At 52.7% G+C, this 14,944-nt stretch overlaps 1 protein-coding gene across 3 annotated transcripts; it reads left to right on the top strand.

Annotated features, from left to right (window-relative positions):
- Window positions 1–2,972: 2,972 nt before the first annotated feature.
- HUS1 (HUS1 checkpoint clamp component) lies at window positions 2,973–14,944 on the top strand. 3 transcript variants are annotated; one of them, XR_004421172.1, is made up of 9 exons: window positions 2,979–3,276; window positions 3,755–3,882; window positions 3,966–4,142; window positions 4,477–4,584; window positions 5,426–5,500; window positions 8,313–8,412; window positions 9,538–9,657; window positions 11,767–11,952; window positions 14,722–14,944. XR_004421172.1 is itself a non-coding variant. In XM_033088769.1 (8 exons), the coding sequence occupies exons 1-8, from the start codon at window positions 3,225–3,227 to the stop codon at window positions 14,763–14,765; spliced, it is 804 nt and encodes a 267-aa protein (XP_032944660.1). In that variant the 5' UTR covers window positions 2,973–3,224; the 3' UTR covers window positions 14,766–14,944. The 3 variants fall into 3 exon arrangements, 2 of the variants coding, with proteins under 2 accessions (XP_032944660.1, XP_032944659.1); XM_033088769.1 differs by lacking the exon at window positions 11,767–11,952 and having other exon boundaries at window positions 2,973–3,276; XM_033088768.1 differs by lacking the exon at window positions 14,722–14,944 and having other exon boundaries at window positions 11,767–12,036.

The following is a 14,944-nucleotide window of genomic DNA, read 5'->3' as shown; positions in this document are numbered from 1 at the left end:
ACTTAGTAGGAAGCCAGGAAACCTCTGGATGAAAAAAAAAAGACAAAGAACTGTATGATGTTGATTAAAACAATAATTAAAATTGTGTGGTGCTAGAACATTGATAAACCAATGGAACAGACAAAACAAGTCTGTTTCTGATATATCAGAAATAGATTTATATCTATGTAGGAATTTAGAATACGATAACGGTGGCATCTTAAAAGCAGACAGGAAAAAGGAATGGTTTGGGACAATTACTCTGTCATTAAGAAAAGAAAATTGCACCTATTATTTCTCACTTTGCAACATGACGAATTTCCAATATGGTGATTATTTATAGGTAGGTAATGAAACCATAAAAATAAACCAAGAAAACTTGGGCTAAGTCTTGTATGGCATTGGATAGAGGAAGACCTTTTCTAAACAAGACTCACACTTACATAAAATTGAAAAAACCTCTACATGGCCAACAAAACCTTAAACAAAACAGAAAAATATATTTGTCATTGATATCATGAGGACCAATCTTTTCCATATGTAAAGAGTCTCGAGAAAGCAATACTATCAATAGCTGCATAGAAAAACGGCTGGACAGCACAAAGAGATTTTTCTTAGGAACATATGAAAAGGTATTCGAGCTTATTTATTTTAAGAAAAATGTCAAAAGTTACACGGTAGGTACCATGTTTCACCAATGAAATTAAGAAAAGTTTGATAACATTTCATTGGTAAGGCTTTGAGGAAATAGACTCTCTCACACATTGATGGTGAAAATGCAAACAGAGAAAACCATTGTGGAGGGAACCTGGCAATGTCTCTCAGAATTAGGAAGGCACATACCTTTTGACTCAAGGAGTCACGTGCAACATACATATATAACACGTTAATCAGCAATGTTCACCAGGAGGAGAGAGTAAATAAAATGGGAATGGGGCAGAAGAGACACCCACATAGGTGGAAGCAAAATGGTCTACTGTATAATGTTTTGTTTTCAAATCACGTGAAAATATTACCTATTCCTTACCTATACCATTTTTTAATTAAAAAATGTTTAGCATAAAACATGGTCTCTCGTTTTCTTACGTAATGGTTGTAGAGGAAAAACTCACTTGTGTTTCTCCTTTACTCTCACACAACAAACACACTCACAACAATTCTGACACCAGATTGTGTGGGGTTTTTGTGTTTGTTTTTTCTTTCTCACACCAGGCAATTCAGTGGTACCAGCCGGGCATCCTACAATTCTGACACAACCGGAGTGAGCTCAAGAGCGTCGGGCTCAGTCCCACGAGACCGCTCTCTATTTCAGATGCCAAATAGTAGATCCCCAGGTTACCCACAACTTCTGTCCAACTTGGCTTTCCATGATTACCCTGCCATAGATTCAATTATTTGCTAGAACAGCTCACAGAATTCAGGAAAACATTTAAATTTACCATTTTGCTATGTAACAAAGGGTATGACAAAGGATAGAGATGAGCAGCCAGGTGAAGAGATACATACGGCCAGGTCCAGGCAGGCCAATGCAGAGGCTCTTCCTTCCCCGTGAAGAGGGGGCCCCCTACCCTCCTGGCACACAAACGTGTTCACCAACCCAGAAGCTTCTGAACCCCCTACTTTTGGGATCTTTATGGAGGCTTCATCACGGTCGGTTCTTAACCCCACTTCCAGGCCCTCTCCCCTCACTGTGCACTCACAAGGCCGAGAGGCAGATTCTCACCCGGGGCGTGTGGGGCGCGCGCGCAGCAAGGCCAACATTTCAGTTCTATCCGCCATCTTTAAAATGGCGAATAGCACTCACCTATGGGTGCTTGTTACCAAGGTGACACCAATCAGTGTCAAGTGCTATAAAAAGGGTAGTGATTGACCCCACCCTATGGATGGGTACCATTCAACAGTGCCTTGGAAGTGAAACACGGTGGGCGGCCAAAAACGTGGGTTTCCCTCCCAGGTGGTGGGTACGTCCTTTCTCAGAGCCCCAGGGCCCAGCATCCAGTGCCCAGTGCCTGACACTTCTCATGGGCGCCACAAATGTTAATTTAAAGGATATTTATGACATTTATTGAAGTAGTTTTCCTTTAACGTCTAAAACACGAGAAGAGTCTTTGAAGAGCCGCTTAAGCAAAACCCATCCCTTCATGGAGCGCATTTCTCAAAAGACATTCATTCACTCGTGCCGCACAGTGTGCTGTCCGTCATTTCACAGTTTTCTCACGTAAAAGAAAAAGAAGACAAATCCAACCTGAACCTCTGAGCTATGCCAGTGTCTTCCCAGTGAGCAACTTTTTCAACATTAAGTGCTCACAACAGGACTGCAAATGGGCCCCCGAGGGATGGGGAGGACGAACAAGCACGGGGCACACGCTGGGCAGACGCTTCGGGCCGCCCGGGAAGGCGCACAGTCCTTACCTGGGTGGAGCGCGCAGCGCCTGCGGCGGTGAGGACGGGCTCCCCGGCTTCCCACTGCACACCCCGCCTGCCGTCGGCTGTGCTTCACTGCCACCGTGCTGCCACCTGGGGGACGGGATGAGGGCACTTCCTTGCACAATAAGCAAACATAATGAACTCCGAAACACCAAGCTGGATACAGTTTTTGTTCCTTTTTTTTTTTTAATCGTGTAACATCATTACATCATTTATGCTTTAAGGACTTTCACAGGATCTGGTGAAGTTCATCAGGAGACAAAGTTGCAGTTACCACTTAACGTCAATGTTCTCTAAACATGATCCCGCTTTTACCACAATTTTAAAACCGTGATCCAACGTGGTGCTACGGGCCCCGGCGAGCGGGAGCCAGCACTAGCGTCTGGGCCTGGAAGGGGTTCGAAAGTGACCTACATCCGAGCGGCAGATATCTAAGCGATCATTTTAATTGCCTTTGATAAATAAGCGATTGGTTTTAGTTCTGACGTTTTAACAGAATTGGCAACAGGTGTCACAACGTTCTTCCAAAACGTGAGTCCCCGGAACCACTCCTCCTACCTGGGGGCGGGGAGGACTGGCGCGTCGCCGAAAGCAGCCGCCTGCTCGGCCGGGGGCGTTACCGAACCCCGCCTCCCCGCGTACGTGACCCACAGCGTCACACGGGGCCCGCCTCCCCGCCGGGGGGCGTGACGCGGCTCACGGAGGCCGGGCCGAGCCGGGCGGAACCTCTGGGCGCGCGGCGGCGTTTCCGGAGGGACGCCGAGGGCGACACCGGGGTCCGCGGGTGACGGGTCCCCCGCGCGGGCCCGCGTTCCGGCATGAAGTTTCGGGCCAAAATCGTGGACGCGGCCTGTCTGAACCACTTCACGCGTGAGCGGGGCCGCGCCCGCCCGGGCGGTGTGGGGAGGAGCCCAGAGGGGAGGGCGCGCCGGAAGGAGGCTGCGCGCGGCGGGCCTCGGGCGAGGAGGGCGCGGGCAGCGCGCGGGACGCGCGTCTGTGGGCGGGGCAGCGGGTGCCCGGGTTGTTTCTAAAACCCGCGTGCCGGCGCCTGGCGTTCCCTCGTGGGCCGGCGGCGGGCCGCGGGAGGCAGCCTTACGTGGCGCAGACCCCGTGGCCCAGTGTGCTGCCGGCGTGGATGCGCCCTGCGAGCGCCGGCGCCTCGTTGCAGCCTGACGTGCGCCGCGCGAGTGGCGGGGTGTGGGGAGGCTGCCGGACTTCTCGGTGCTAAGCTGCTTTCCGGTGGGGTCCCACGACGAACGGCCGTGTGTCCGCCTGGAGGTGGCGCCGTGTTGAGCTCGGGTTCGTGGTGTGCTTGCCAGGAATTCCTTCCCTTCACCCCCTGCTACAGGAGTCAGCAACATGATAGCCAAGCTGGCCAAAACCTGCACTCTGCGCATCAGCCCGCGTCACCTGAACTTCATCCTCTCCGACAAGGTGGCCAGTGGAGGGGTGAGCATGTGGTGTGAGCTGGAACAGGTGAGCAGAGGCTCCTGCGAGGCGTCACACGCTGCCCGGTGCCGTCGGAGAGGGCACAGGTGTCCCTCCTTGTCTTCCCTTAGGAGAACTTCTTCAACGAATTTCAAATGGAAGGTGTGTCAGCAGAAAACAATGCGATTTATTTAGAGCTGACATCAGAGAATCTGTCTCGAGCCTTGAAAACTGCCCAGAATGCCAGAGCCTTGAAAATCAAGCTGACTAATAAACACTTTCCCTGCCTCACCGTCTCCATAGAGCTGGTGAGTAGGAGGGGAGCGATTCTGAAACTTCCCAGAAGGAGCTGCACTGGCTGGCGGTTGAACGTTAACTGGTTTTCTGGCACCTGAGTGTTTTCCCCTGGACTCAGTTTCTCCTCCTACTTAATGACATTGCTTGTTCAGCACACGTCCCAGCTCCTAACCCAGAGCAGACCACGCACACCCTGAGTATCTGTTGAACAGGTTTTGATGAATGGAACATTCCACTTAGATGTGGTATGTTAGCTTTTTTATTTTTGTCCCTTAGTTCTTTTTTTGTTTTGGTTTTTTTTAATATTGACGTTATAAAAATACTGTGTGATTCTTCTCTTGGCAGTTATCTGTGTCGAGCAGTAGTCGCATTGTAACCCACGATATCCCCATAAAGGTCATTCCTAGGAAACTGTGGAAGGATTTACAGGAACCGACAGTCCCAGACTGTGATGTGAGTGACGCTCATTTTTAAAGGATACTCCACGAAAAAAAATGGAGTATTTGCCTTTTGCTGTTTACATAAAGATCTTAAAACAGGGCAGCGTGTAGCAGTAAAGCCACACGCCACAGGTGGGAGACAATGTCTTGCTCAGCAGTGGCGCTTAAATAAAACTAGACTACACGGAGGGAGCACTGTGGGGGACTGGTTTCTGTCGGGAGTGATGGCTTAGGCGCCTGTTTGGGTCTCAGAACGTGATTTTACCTCATCCTGTAAGGAGTGATGCCTGGGTGTGCGTAAGAGCCAAGGGCAGAGGCTACCCCAGTCCTGGCAGGAATCCCTGGGCAGCGGGAAATAAAGATGAGGCCCACAAGTCTGTTGCTTCTTGCATACGATTTATTGGAGAAGAGACCGTGGAAAAGGAATTTTACTGGAGGATATCCGCACCACCTGGGAAAAGCCAGCATTGTATCAAGCACTGTTGGTGACCTGGTCTGAGCGCTGGTGCAGGGACTTCCTCATGGTCCTTTTCCGGGGTAAGAAGGCCTGTCTGAGGGTGTGTCCCTCAGAGTCTTATTCCCCTTGGGTAACATAAGGCCTCTGGCCGAAGGGCTGCAGTCTGTGGAGCCAGAGTGCCCACAGGTGTGTGGTCGCCAAGGTAACCACAGAGGCAGGCGTGAGTTAGGGAAATAAAATTGTTTTTGTTTCATATTTTAAAAGGACAGTGTAAAACTCCAGATTCCAGAGCTGCTAAGCATGCATGCGTGGCAAACGTAGGCAGTAGGTTGCACCTGTCAGCACTTGACTGTACTCACATCTTTAATTCTCCTGAGTTTTCTCATTGCTTTCGTAGGTTAGTATTTATTTGCCAGTCCTGAAGACTATGAAGAGCGTGGTGGAAAGAATGAAAAACATCAGCAACCACCTTGTAAGTTACAACTTCCTCGGAAAGGAGCCCGGAGTATTGGGTTCAGGCGGCATGCCTGCCACAGGTGTGGGGGCCCTGTGGGTACCCTGAGGCCCGGTGCGGCGGGCGCCCTCACCGGCCTGTTCTTGAGAGCTGCGGTTTCACGGAGTCCAGGAAACCTGTGCTGGTGCTTTCCTCTCTCTCACGGGGGAGGCTTTTATATTTGCCCTGGTCCATCACACTTGTATTTATAGCCTATTAACAACATAGCCAACAGTTCTGGCTTCCTTCACTTGTGTTTTGGACAAAACCTCCCAGCTTGTCTGTTGTGTGTATGTGTTTTATGAATCACCGACACTGGCAGTGATGGAAGTGTCCTGTCTACTTAGTGGCGGTCTCAGCTCGGAGCCCCCCAGCACACGCTGTCGCCCCCTCATCAGCTGTTTGCCAAGTACATGGATGTATTTCCTTTGCTGTTTGCTTATGTGGCGGTTGGTCCACTACAGTGTCACAAAATGCTACAGCATGTGACAGTGATGGGGAAGGGTGTGGATGGTCCCCAGTCACCCCTGGGATTCTCTGAATTCTTCCTTTGCTTGACCCCAAACATTTGATTATGTCCCGAATCTTCTAAAAACCTCCATCAGCCTGACGAAGTGTCCACTTTTGATCTTCATCTGCCCGGCCTCGTCCCCTGTCATGTGGCCACACCATCCCTGCAAAACCTCCCTCGACTCTTGTCCTTCCCCACACTGCCGGCTCTTTCCAGGCTCTGTCTCGGCCATTTCACACTCGCTGTGTTTTCTCCCACGTCCCCCCACGTTAGCCTCTCGCCATTCGCTGTAACTCTGTGCTCAGTGCTCTATGCTAAGTGACCTGCCAGCATCGGAAAGGGAAACGCTATCTCAACCATCTTTGTGTCCCGGCCACCACTGTGGGACTGTCACCCAGCGGGCGGTTAATAAGTGTTGTCGCATGGACCTGGAATGAAATGTACCTTCAAGCGATCTTTGGAATTGCAAAGGTTTTCTGAAGCCTAGGAAATGTTTGTGGGCCGTTCATACCTGTGATGGTGGTCACATAAGAGTGATTGTGTTTCTTGGCTTAATCTCCTAGATGTCATTTGAACTTGCAGTCAGCTTCCGCTGCTGCAGTGTGAGCTGTGCTGCGCTTGGGGTGCTCCCGTCAGTGCACCATTGTTGACCCAGATGTCAGGTGGGAAGCTTCCACTGCCAGGGCGGGATGCCCTGGGGACCTCAGAGAGCTTCGAAGAGGCCCAGGAGAGAAAAGGCCAGGCCGGTCAATTCATCTGCGGACCCCATTGTTTTGTTCTTTCTGTCCAAGGGCAATGAGTTGGCCCAGTAGCCTGGGTAGAGAAAATCATCAGAAGAAGTGTTTTTCTCCGGAGTATTTAAAAACAAACAAAAGTGTTGTGGCGTGCCTGCTGCCATCTGCCCTCCTACATGGAAAGTTGTCACGTGTGGGAAGTAGAACCAAGGGCCCGAGGACATCTACCCGGGTGACAGGTTCTGTGTCTTAAGGTGACAGGCAGGGGACATAAGGCCGCTGAGTGCGACTCAGTACATGAAAAACACCTCCTGTCCCGAGGGGAGCTGAAGCGGCATGCTGAGGCTCCACCCTCTCTCCCTTCCTTTATGGGAGCCGTGGCCTCGTGGAGGGGCTGTGTGAGTGGGGTGGGAGCAGCAGAAACAAGCGCGGTGTGCAGGGTGTGAGGCCCTTGTGCGCACATCTTCACCCTGACGTGCTGTGGGCAGGATTCTGGCTCCGCCTCCTGTGGGAGTGGCTGGGACTTCCTCGTGGGGCGGGGGCGTGGCTAGGTCCCGGCAGTTCCCTGCTTTCTCTGAAGTCCGGGTGTGCGGCCTCTCCACTGGGAGGTGTCTGGTGAGCATGATCCTCCTGCCGGCCTCGGGGCTCCCCACTCACCTGCTGTCCAGATCCCCTCTACCTCCGTTTCTGTTCGGTAATTTGTATTTTCTGACTTTCTGCCTCGTCTTCTCTTCCTGCGCTGTCTGTGTGCCCACGTTCTCCTGGTTTCTTGCCTGTTTACTTTCCATTTCCGATATTTGCCCTTATATTTCCAGTTACTTCCTGAGTCCTGGCAGCTCTCTTTGTACATCTGCAAGCGGTCTGGGCACGACATGTCGGGGCGTCCCTGATTCTGACCTGTGCTCTCCTTTCGTAGCTTCACTGTCCTCAGTTTCTTCCAGCTCTTCCTGGAACAAAAGTCCCTCCCTCTCTGCGTCTGCTTCGCGCAGCACCCCCAGGCCCCTGAGTGCTGTTTGGCCAGTGTTATTCCTCTTTCCAGAATGTCTTGGTTTGGGGTCTGACCACAATCCCCTTAGGACACTCATTCCTTTCAGGTGGGGGGACCGGGTGGGTTTGTGGTTCGGGTGGGTTTGTGGCTTAAGCACTGTGGGTTCTCTGTTCCGTCATGTCAAAGTGTAGGGCACGCGGCCTTCCCTGTGGCCAGCTCTCCTGGGCTTCCTGGCCCCTCCCCCTCGTCGTCGTCCTCCGCAGAACCCAGGGTGCCCACCCTGTGCAGGCCTCTCTGATTCCCGTCCCCTGGCCGGGCCCCCAGCACTGCCTGTTTTGGGTCTCTGCCGAGTTCTCCAGGCTCCTCTCCTGCGGGGGTTCTCAGGCCTCGTCTTCTCTGTAGTTGATGCCGTGTGGGTCTTGGTGCCATCAGAAGTGTTCTGGGGGTCGGTAGGGCTACCTTGTCACCTGGTTTGGTGGAAGCCAATGCCTGTGGTGATTTTTGGGGGTTGGAGGTCATTTCCTTTTCTTTTTTAAGACTGAAATGCTCCATTTGCAGATAATTGAAGCAAACCGAAATGGGGACCTGAACTTGAAAATAGAATCTGAGCTAGTGTGTGTTACAACTCATTTTAAAGATCTGGGCAACCCTCCATTTGGTGAGTTTCCTGGTGGGTTCTGTTTGCTCCCGATACATTGTTTCAGATGACTGGGGGTCTCTTACCTGAAGAGGTTGTTTCAGTGCCTGTGACTCAGGCCTGGGGAGGGGACATGACTGAGGTTAGTCACCTGCCACTGGCCTGTGGAGTGGGAAGGTGAGCCCCGGGGCATAAGGAGTGTGCCTGCCGCTGGGAGGCGGAAGGATGGGCGCAGGGTCTGCCAACTGGGGCTGGCTGAGCTGGGAGATCCCAAGCTCTGCCCGCTCTTAAACTGCTGTTTCTGCTACTAGAGATTGTAGTTTGTCACTTGGAATGGAGTCAGGTAGAGAGCATTTCTTACTGTCACCTATTTTGCCTCCTTAATGCTTATGAAATTAGATTAGCCAATCGGAACTCCTCACGTGATCAGATGTTTTGTCTCCTACAAGGCGATAAGGGACCACGAGTCAGTTCAGGAAGTAGTGAAGGGGAGAGACTGAGCGCCTGGGGTCATGGGCGGGGTGGTCGGAGGGGCGGTCTGAGGGGCGCCCGCTGACAAGTAGACCCCGGTGTCGTCACGCATGTGTCCCAGACACACGGGGCTCGTCACTCTGAGAATTAGTGTCTTGCTCCTGGTGTGCTTGTCACAGGCGCACTTAGCATTGCTGAGAGGGGCGTCCCCTCCCCGTGGGACAAGGCGACATCCGTGTAAGCAAGGCTTTGATTACAGCTGTGCCAGAGGACTTGGTTACCGTCACTCATTTTGTTTGTTTTAATGAATGGCAAAGAGGGCCTTCCCTTTCCCAGAGGTGAGAGGACGTTTCTTTCGCCTGGGAATGAGAGGCCTCCCATTAGCTGTGTGTGTCTTAGCTGTTTGATATACGTACGCACACGAGGCGACACCGTGATCTGGCCTAACGGGGACAGTGGGCCATATTTTGGGTCCCCGTAAGAGAAGCTACCCTGTAAATTAGCACAGTGTTCCAGAGTCAGGACTTGGTATGTTCTCGCAGACCGAAGGATTACATCCACGTTTTGCAGTATTTCTGCAGCACGCTGATCAGGGTAACGCAGCTCGTTTACGTTAAGTGCCACTTCGCTTCTCTGGGTTCCCTGTCACGTCTGAAGGTGTCCCTGTGGTTTTAGCCTCTGAAAACGCCTCTCAAGACAGAAACCCAGCGCGCATGGCAGAAGTGCACGTGGATATCAGGAAGTTCCTGCAGTTTCTTTCTGGACAGCAAGTGAACCCCACAAAGGCCATCTGCAGTAAGTGCGTTTTCTTGTTTGTCACACTTCCAACACATTCATCTCCTCAGCTCCCCAGGTTGTACGTGGTCTCGCAAGTGTGTGACAGCTCGGTCATGTGGCCTCTGGTTCTCCAGGCCCTCAGGTGTTTGGGTTTCCCGGGTTCTGAGGTACGCAGAGGCACCGCAGGAGACAGCTGCGGGGTCGGGCTCCTGCAGGCCTGGCGGGGTCCACGCCTCTCACCGGGCATCATACGTGGTCTGTGCCTGGAGAGAGGCTGCAGGAGGACGCGTACTAACCGCCTGTCGTCGGCGCTGACCCAGCCTGACAGACGCGACGCCCTGACGCGCTGGGCTTGACGTTCCCATCGCGATGCCCTCGCTTCCTTCCTGTGTCTAAACCTCACCTGTCCCGTACCTGGCGCCTGCGTCCTCTCGCCTGCCCCCTTGATTCCGTCTCCCGCAGCCACACACCTGCCTCGGCGTCCTTGCCCATCGGCCACACCTGAGGAGGGCTCACTCCCAGGGTCTCCCAAGGCTGGCTTGCTCCTGGCCACAGAGATCACAGGAAACTGTCCTCTTAGTGACAGCGGCCAGGCTGGCACTCAGCCACCTGTGAGCACAGCTGAGAAGGAGGAGGGCCCAGAATGTACCTGATAACTGTCAGATCGTCAGCACTCTGTAGAGAAGGAATGGAAAATTCCAGGGGGCTGTGTCTAGGACCAGCCTGTAGAATGAGAGGCTGGAAGAGGAGGAGAGACCACAGGAGGGCATAGCCTGGATGTCACAGGAAGGTGTTAGGTGGGGTGGAGGGCACCGGAGGTGGGGGGTGGCCGCGGGTCGGAGGGGAGGAGGGCGGGCCTGGCTGGGTGGGGCAGCGGGCACCAGTGTCCACGTGTGCGGCTCCTGGAGAGGCTGTGCCGGGCTCGGGCGTCGTTCTAGGCCGAGCGGTGGAAGCGTGCTTCAGCACAGAGTTCGTGCAGGTTTCAGACGGCGCTTTGCATGATGCCAGCGTGCACGGCTACCAGGGACCTTTCTGAGTGCAGGTGCCTTGTAGCTCTGGGCTCGGCCGTCGAGTCTCAGTTCTGCCAGGTTCCGGGGGCAGCCTGGCAGCCAGCGCCCTGTCTGCAGAGTGGAGGCAGGCAGCAGGCTCTGCGCTGCACTGTGGCCAGGAGACAGAGTTGTGTGTTTGTCACTGGCCAGACTGACCGCCCCCACTCTCAGAGGGACCCGCCTGTGGCAGCGCCACATCAGCTCTGACAGCAAACACCGCGCTTCTCTTACCGGTTCTTTACTCCCCAAATCTCCTTTTCTGCCTGCAGTTCTGTCCCTGGGCGACCTCTGGCCGGGGTCTGTTCCCCGTCCCACCTCTGGGTGCGGCCCCCCGCCGTCCTCCGTCTCCACCTGTGTGTGCCCGCACCCCTGCAGGGGAGTCTGTCCCCCAGGTCCTCGGTGCCCCCCGCCCCGTGACTGCTGTCTCCACGGCTGGGGCACGAGTGCTCTCGTCACCCCGTTGTCCTCACCGTGGCTCCAGCGGGTTCAGCGGGTTTCTTTTGGAGCAGCAGCTCTGTCCTGGTCCCTGTGGTGAGGGCCCTGGCTGCTGAGCCTTGTCACACTGCGGTCACCTGTCCTCCTCTGGGGCACTTGCTCTCTGGTCTTGTGCCTCTGCCTGGACTTTGCCCCGTGGCCGAGGCCTTCGCAGAATTGACAGGTTACTGAAGTCCCTGCGCTGCCGACGGATGTGCCTCCTCCTGTCCCCTCTTGCTCTCTCGTGTGTGACGCAGCCTGTCCCAGGGGGCAGTGAAACCGCGCGCCCTTGGCTTTCCTCAGCGCACTTAGTCCCTTCCTCACAGGAAGCTTCTTTTTCCTGGAAGACCATGGATGTGGGTGAATGTGGTGCCAGGCATTTGCCAGGCATCTGCCTTGTGGGCTGTTCATCTGAGGCCTTGGCAGCTTTGCGTCTCTCTCCTGAGCGCAGCTGGTGTCCAGGTCAGCTGTGCTGGTCGGCGGCAGTCACACACCATCCTGGGGGGCCGGGCGCTCTGTGAGCACAGGCTTCTCCAGGGGGCCCCAGGGTGGACGTGGGAGCTGGGAGGCCTGCCCGTCACAGGTTTCTTCTCTCCCTCCCTAGATATTGTCAGGAACAAGGTGGTTCACTTCGATTTGCTCCATGAGGACGTGTCCCTGCAGTATTTCATCCCAGCGTTGTCATAGCAACGCCTGCTGGATTGGGCACCTGGGATCTCTGGCACCACTGGCCGGGACAGGCTGTCGGGTGATGTGTTCTGTCGTTTGTCCTCGCAGCAGCGCAGATTCTGTACGTTTTTCTTACGTTTCCCTCTAATATTTTAACTCGACATTGAATTCGTGAAACACAGTTGGATAAACATTACTTCATATTCTTTGTTCTCGTATCTGTTTTGTTGTGCTTTTAAGACTTTGAAAAGAATGTATTTATCCAGACTTTGAATAGGACTTTCTCATCAAAGGTGTGAAAATCCTCTTGTATTTAGAATTGGTCTAGAATCCAAATTCGCAGAACTGCTGTCTGGAGCACGGGTCTGTTTCCGCCTGAGCATCCGGTGGGGACAGCCTGGGCATTACAGGTCCCTGTGTCACCTGTCCTGGCCTGTCCCTGGGAGCCTGTGCTGCACCCATGGCTCATAGTGTGGGGGGTGTCTGGCTACAGCATGGGGGCTGTGTGACGCCCGTGAAGCTGTCCAGGCTGCCATTCCTCCCAGTGTCCCTGAGGCCACTGTGGGTCCCAGGTTCTAAGTCTTTCTGGAAAGAGCGCCTGTGTGTTTACAGGAAGAACAAACAGGCCTCCTCAGTCAGTGTCCGTGCTCAGTGACGAGGCCATGTTTCTGTTTGTGCGTCACGGTCACCGAGCCCTGCGAGGTCCCTGATGCATCTCATCACAGTTCCCAGTGTCCCCGACTGTCACCTGCCCTGTGCAGGTGGACATCGTAGGGTGGACGTAATCTCAAGGTCACATTGCAAATGGAGCAATAAGGCAGTTGCGTAAGATAAGAGGAAGAAATGGGACATTAGCAACATTGAAAATTGTTTTATGGCTTTTTCCTATGATTAGGTAAAACCAGTGTTTTTGAGTGCGTCTTCTCAGGCTCACTAATGTTAGTTCAAATAGCATGTAATATTTTGTTAAACTAATACTTTAAAATCAGGATGTCGTTTTAATTTTGCAGCCTCTCTCCTTTCTCTGGCCTATTGCAGTGATACCTGAGGCCAGTTTATAAATCCTAGACTTCTGTTAGCGAGAACGTGCTAGTGCTTTGACCATCTGGAATATTGGTTACTTCTGAATGCTTAAATGACATTTCACGTGTAATGAAAATACAGAGGGTATCAAAAAAAATGTATACACATTTTAAGAAAGGAAAAAACTATTAAAAAATTGTAATACTCAATATATACCAATAACAAAAGATGAATACAAGTCACGTTTGACTTCTGCAATGACTGGACGTGCTCAAAATGGTTACCATCAGCGTCCAGACACTTTTGATTATGGCGAACTACTGCTTGAGCAACGCTGACCAAAGTGCCCACTTGTGTACATTTTATTTTTTGGCATCCCCGGTATATTGCTTCTTATAGAAATTCATAGTAGAAGCACATTTCTCTCCATCTGCATTACACAAACTGCCCTTTGGTTTTCTTTCCTCAAGAATTTAACAGGCACATCTGACCTTCCGTTGTTGGGGTGTCGGGGCCATGCTGAGGAGGACACGGGGCCGGGCCCATCCAGGTCAGAACAGCACGGACGTTCTGAGCTTTTGCTGTGTGGCCTCACACAGCCGGGGCGGGGATGGGATTAGAAGCCAGGACTTCTGACTTCTGACTGTAACCCGCCCCCTCACTTCTGCTAAGTGGCTGGAATAACAAATAACATTTCAGAGTTAACATTCACCAATCAGTTTTCGAATCTGGAAAGAGCATCTCAGTTTTAAATCTGCTGTAGAAAAGTAGGTTTCCATGCAACTTTTAAGAGGTCCTAAAACCAGCCGTAATTTCCCTCAGCTCTGTATGCCGTTGATTTAAGTAATACCTGATTTTGATGATTTTATGGATGGCTCAAGGTTTTCTGTGTGGGCGTGGACAAAGGGCCCTTCCTGGGGAGTCGGGGGCTGGGGCCTGTTTCTCCTGGTCCTCGGCTGCCCTGGCTGCCTCGTTGTGTTTTCAGGGCCTGGGACCCCCACAGAGCCTTGACCCGGGTGGCTCTTCCCTCCCACCTGGGGGGCGGGGGGAACCCGCATGCTGGGAGATGCCCCGAGGCAAACTGGTAGGAAACAGCGAGTTAGTTCATTTGGAGGAATGACTACAATTTGAACAATTAGCTTATTTCCAGACTAACATCTCAGTGTGGTAGCCGGTCTCTTAAAATAGCTTTCTGGATGGCAGACACTGTCCCTGACTGGTTCTGCAGCAACCTGCCGTGTGCAGGACTGCCCCGGGTGGTCATGCTCAGGCCACACTCCTTGGGCCCCCTCGTGATGAATGCCCGAGCGCCTGACCACCCTCCCTGCAGGGCCACTTACCCGCCACAGCCCAGGACCCCGTGGAGGCCACTGGTCCAGGGATCCTGGGCTGGGACCTGTGCTGGGAGGTGTGGCCCAACGGGCAGCGCGTCGTAGTGAAGAAATGCAATTCTGTCCTTTCATACGAGTTCTGTGGGGGGTGAAAAGGAAGCTTGGGCATCTTTGGGTTTCTGTGGCTTCTCCTCAGTGCAGTCCTGACCCAGGAGGTGGTCATATGTGACGACTGGTGTCACCTTCGCCACTCAGACACTGCTGGTGGGAGTAGGCACCGATCCCAGTGTCTTTGGGGTCCAAGGTGGTCTCTACTGCAGGTGGAGTGCCTTAAAAAAGGTGTGTGCCCTTTGACCTCGTGCATCGTCTTACGGGAACTTACACAAAGAGTATGTTACATCAGAGGTGTTCTGCTGTCATACTGAACAAACACGGAACAGGACTGGTTAGCGAATCTGTGGCTTGACACAGTTTCATCCTCTAAAAATAATGTTACAGAAAAAGTGCTGATGTGGCAAAACATTTCTGACTTATAGTTAAGTTAAAAAGGAGCAGATCAGACAGGACGTGTACTGCCTGACCCCAGTGTGGAGAGCAGTAACGTGTACGTGTGCGTATGATCAGAAGACACGGGGGAAACACGCGCCCGCGTTGAAACTGGGTAATTTCCGGATGTTTTATTTCAATCCTTATAAATGTAAGTATTTCCTAAAAGTTTTACAATCAGCTTTGTACCAAAAAATAAAGTATTTTGTAAGG

The sequence above is a fragment of the Rhinolophus ferrumequinum genome, chromosome 20, assembly GCF_004115265.2.
Source record: "Rhinolophus ferrumequinum isolate MPI-CBG mRhiFer1 chromosome 20, mRhiFer1_v1.p, whole genome shotgun sequence".
Classification (NCBI taxonomy): domain Eukaryota; kingdom Metazoa; phylum Chordata; class Mammalia; order Chiroptera; family Rhinolophidae; genus Rhinolophus; species Rhinolophus ferrumequinum.
The sequence above is the reverse complement of the archived record's forward strand: the minus strand, read 5'-3'. Positions and strand labels throughout refer to the sequence as shown.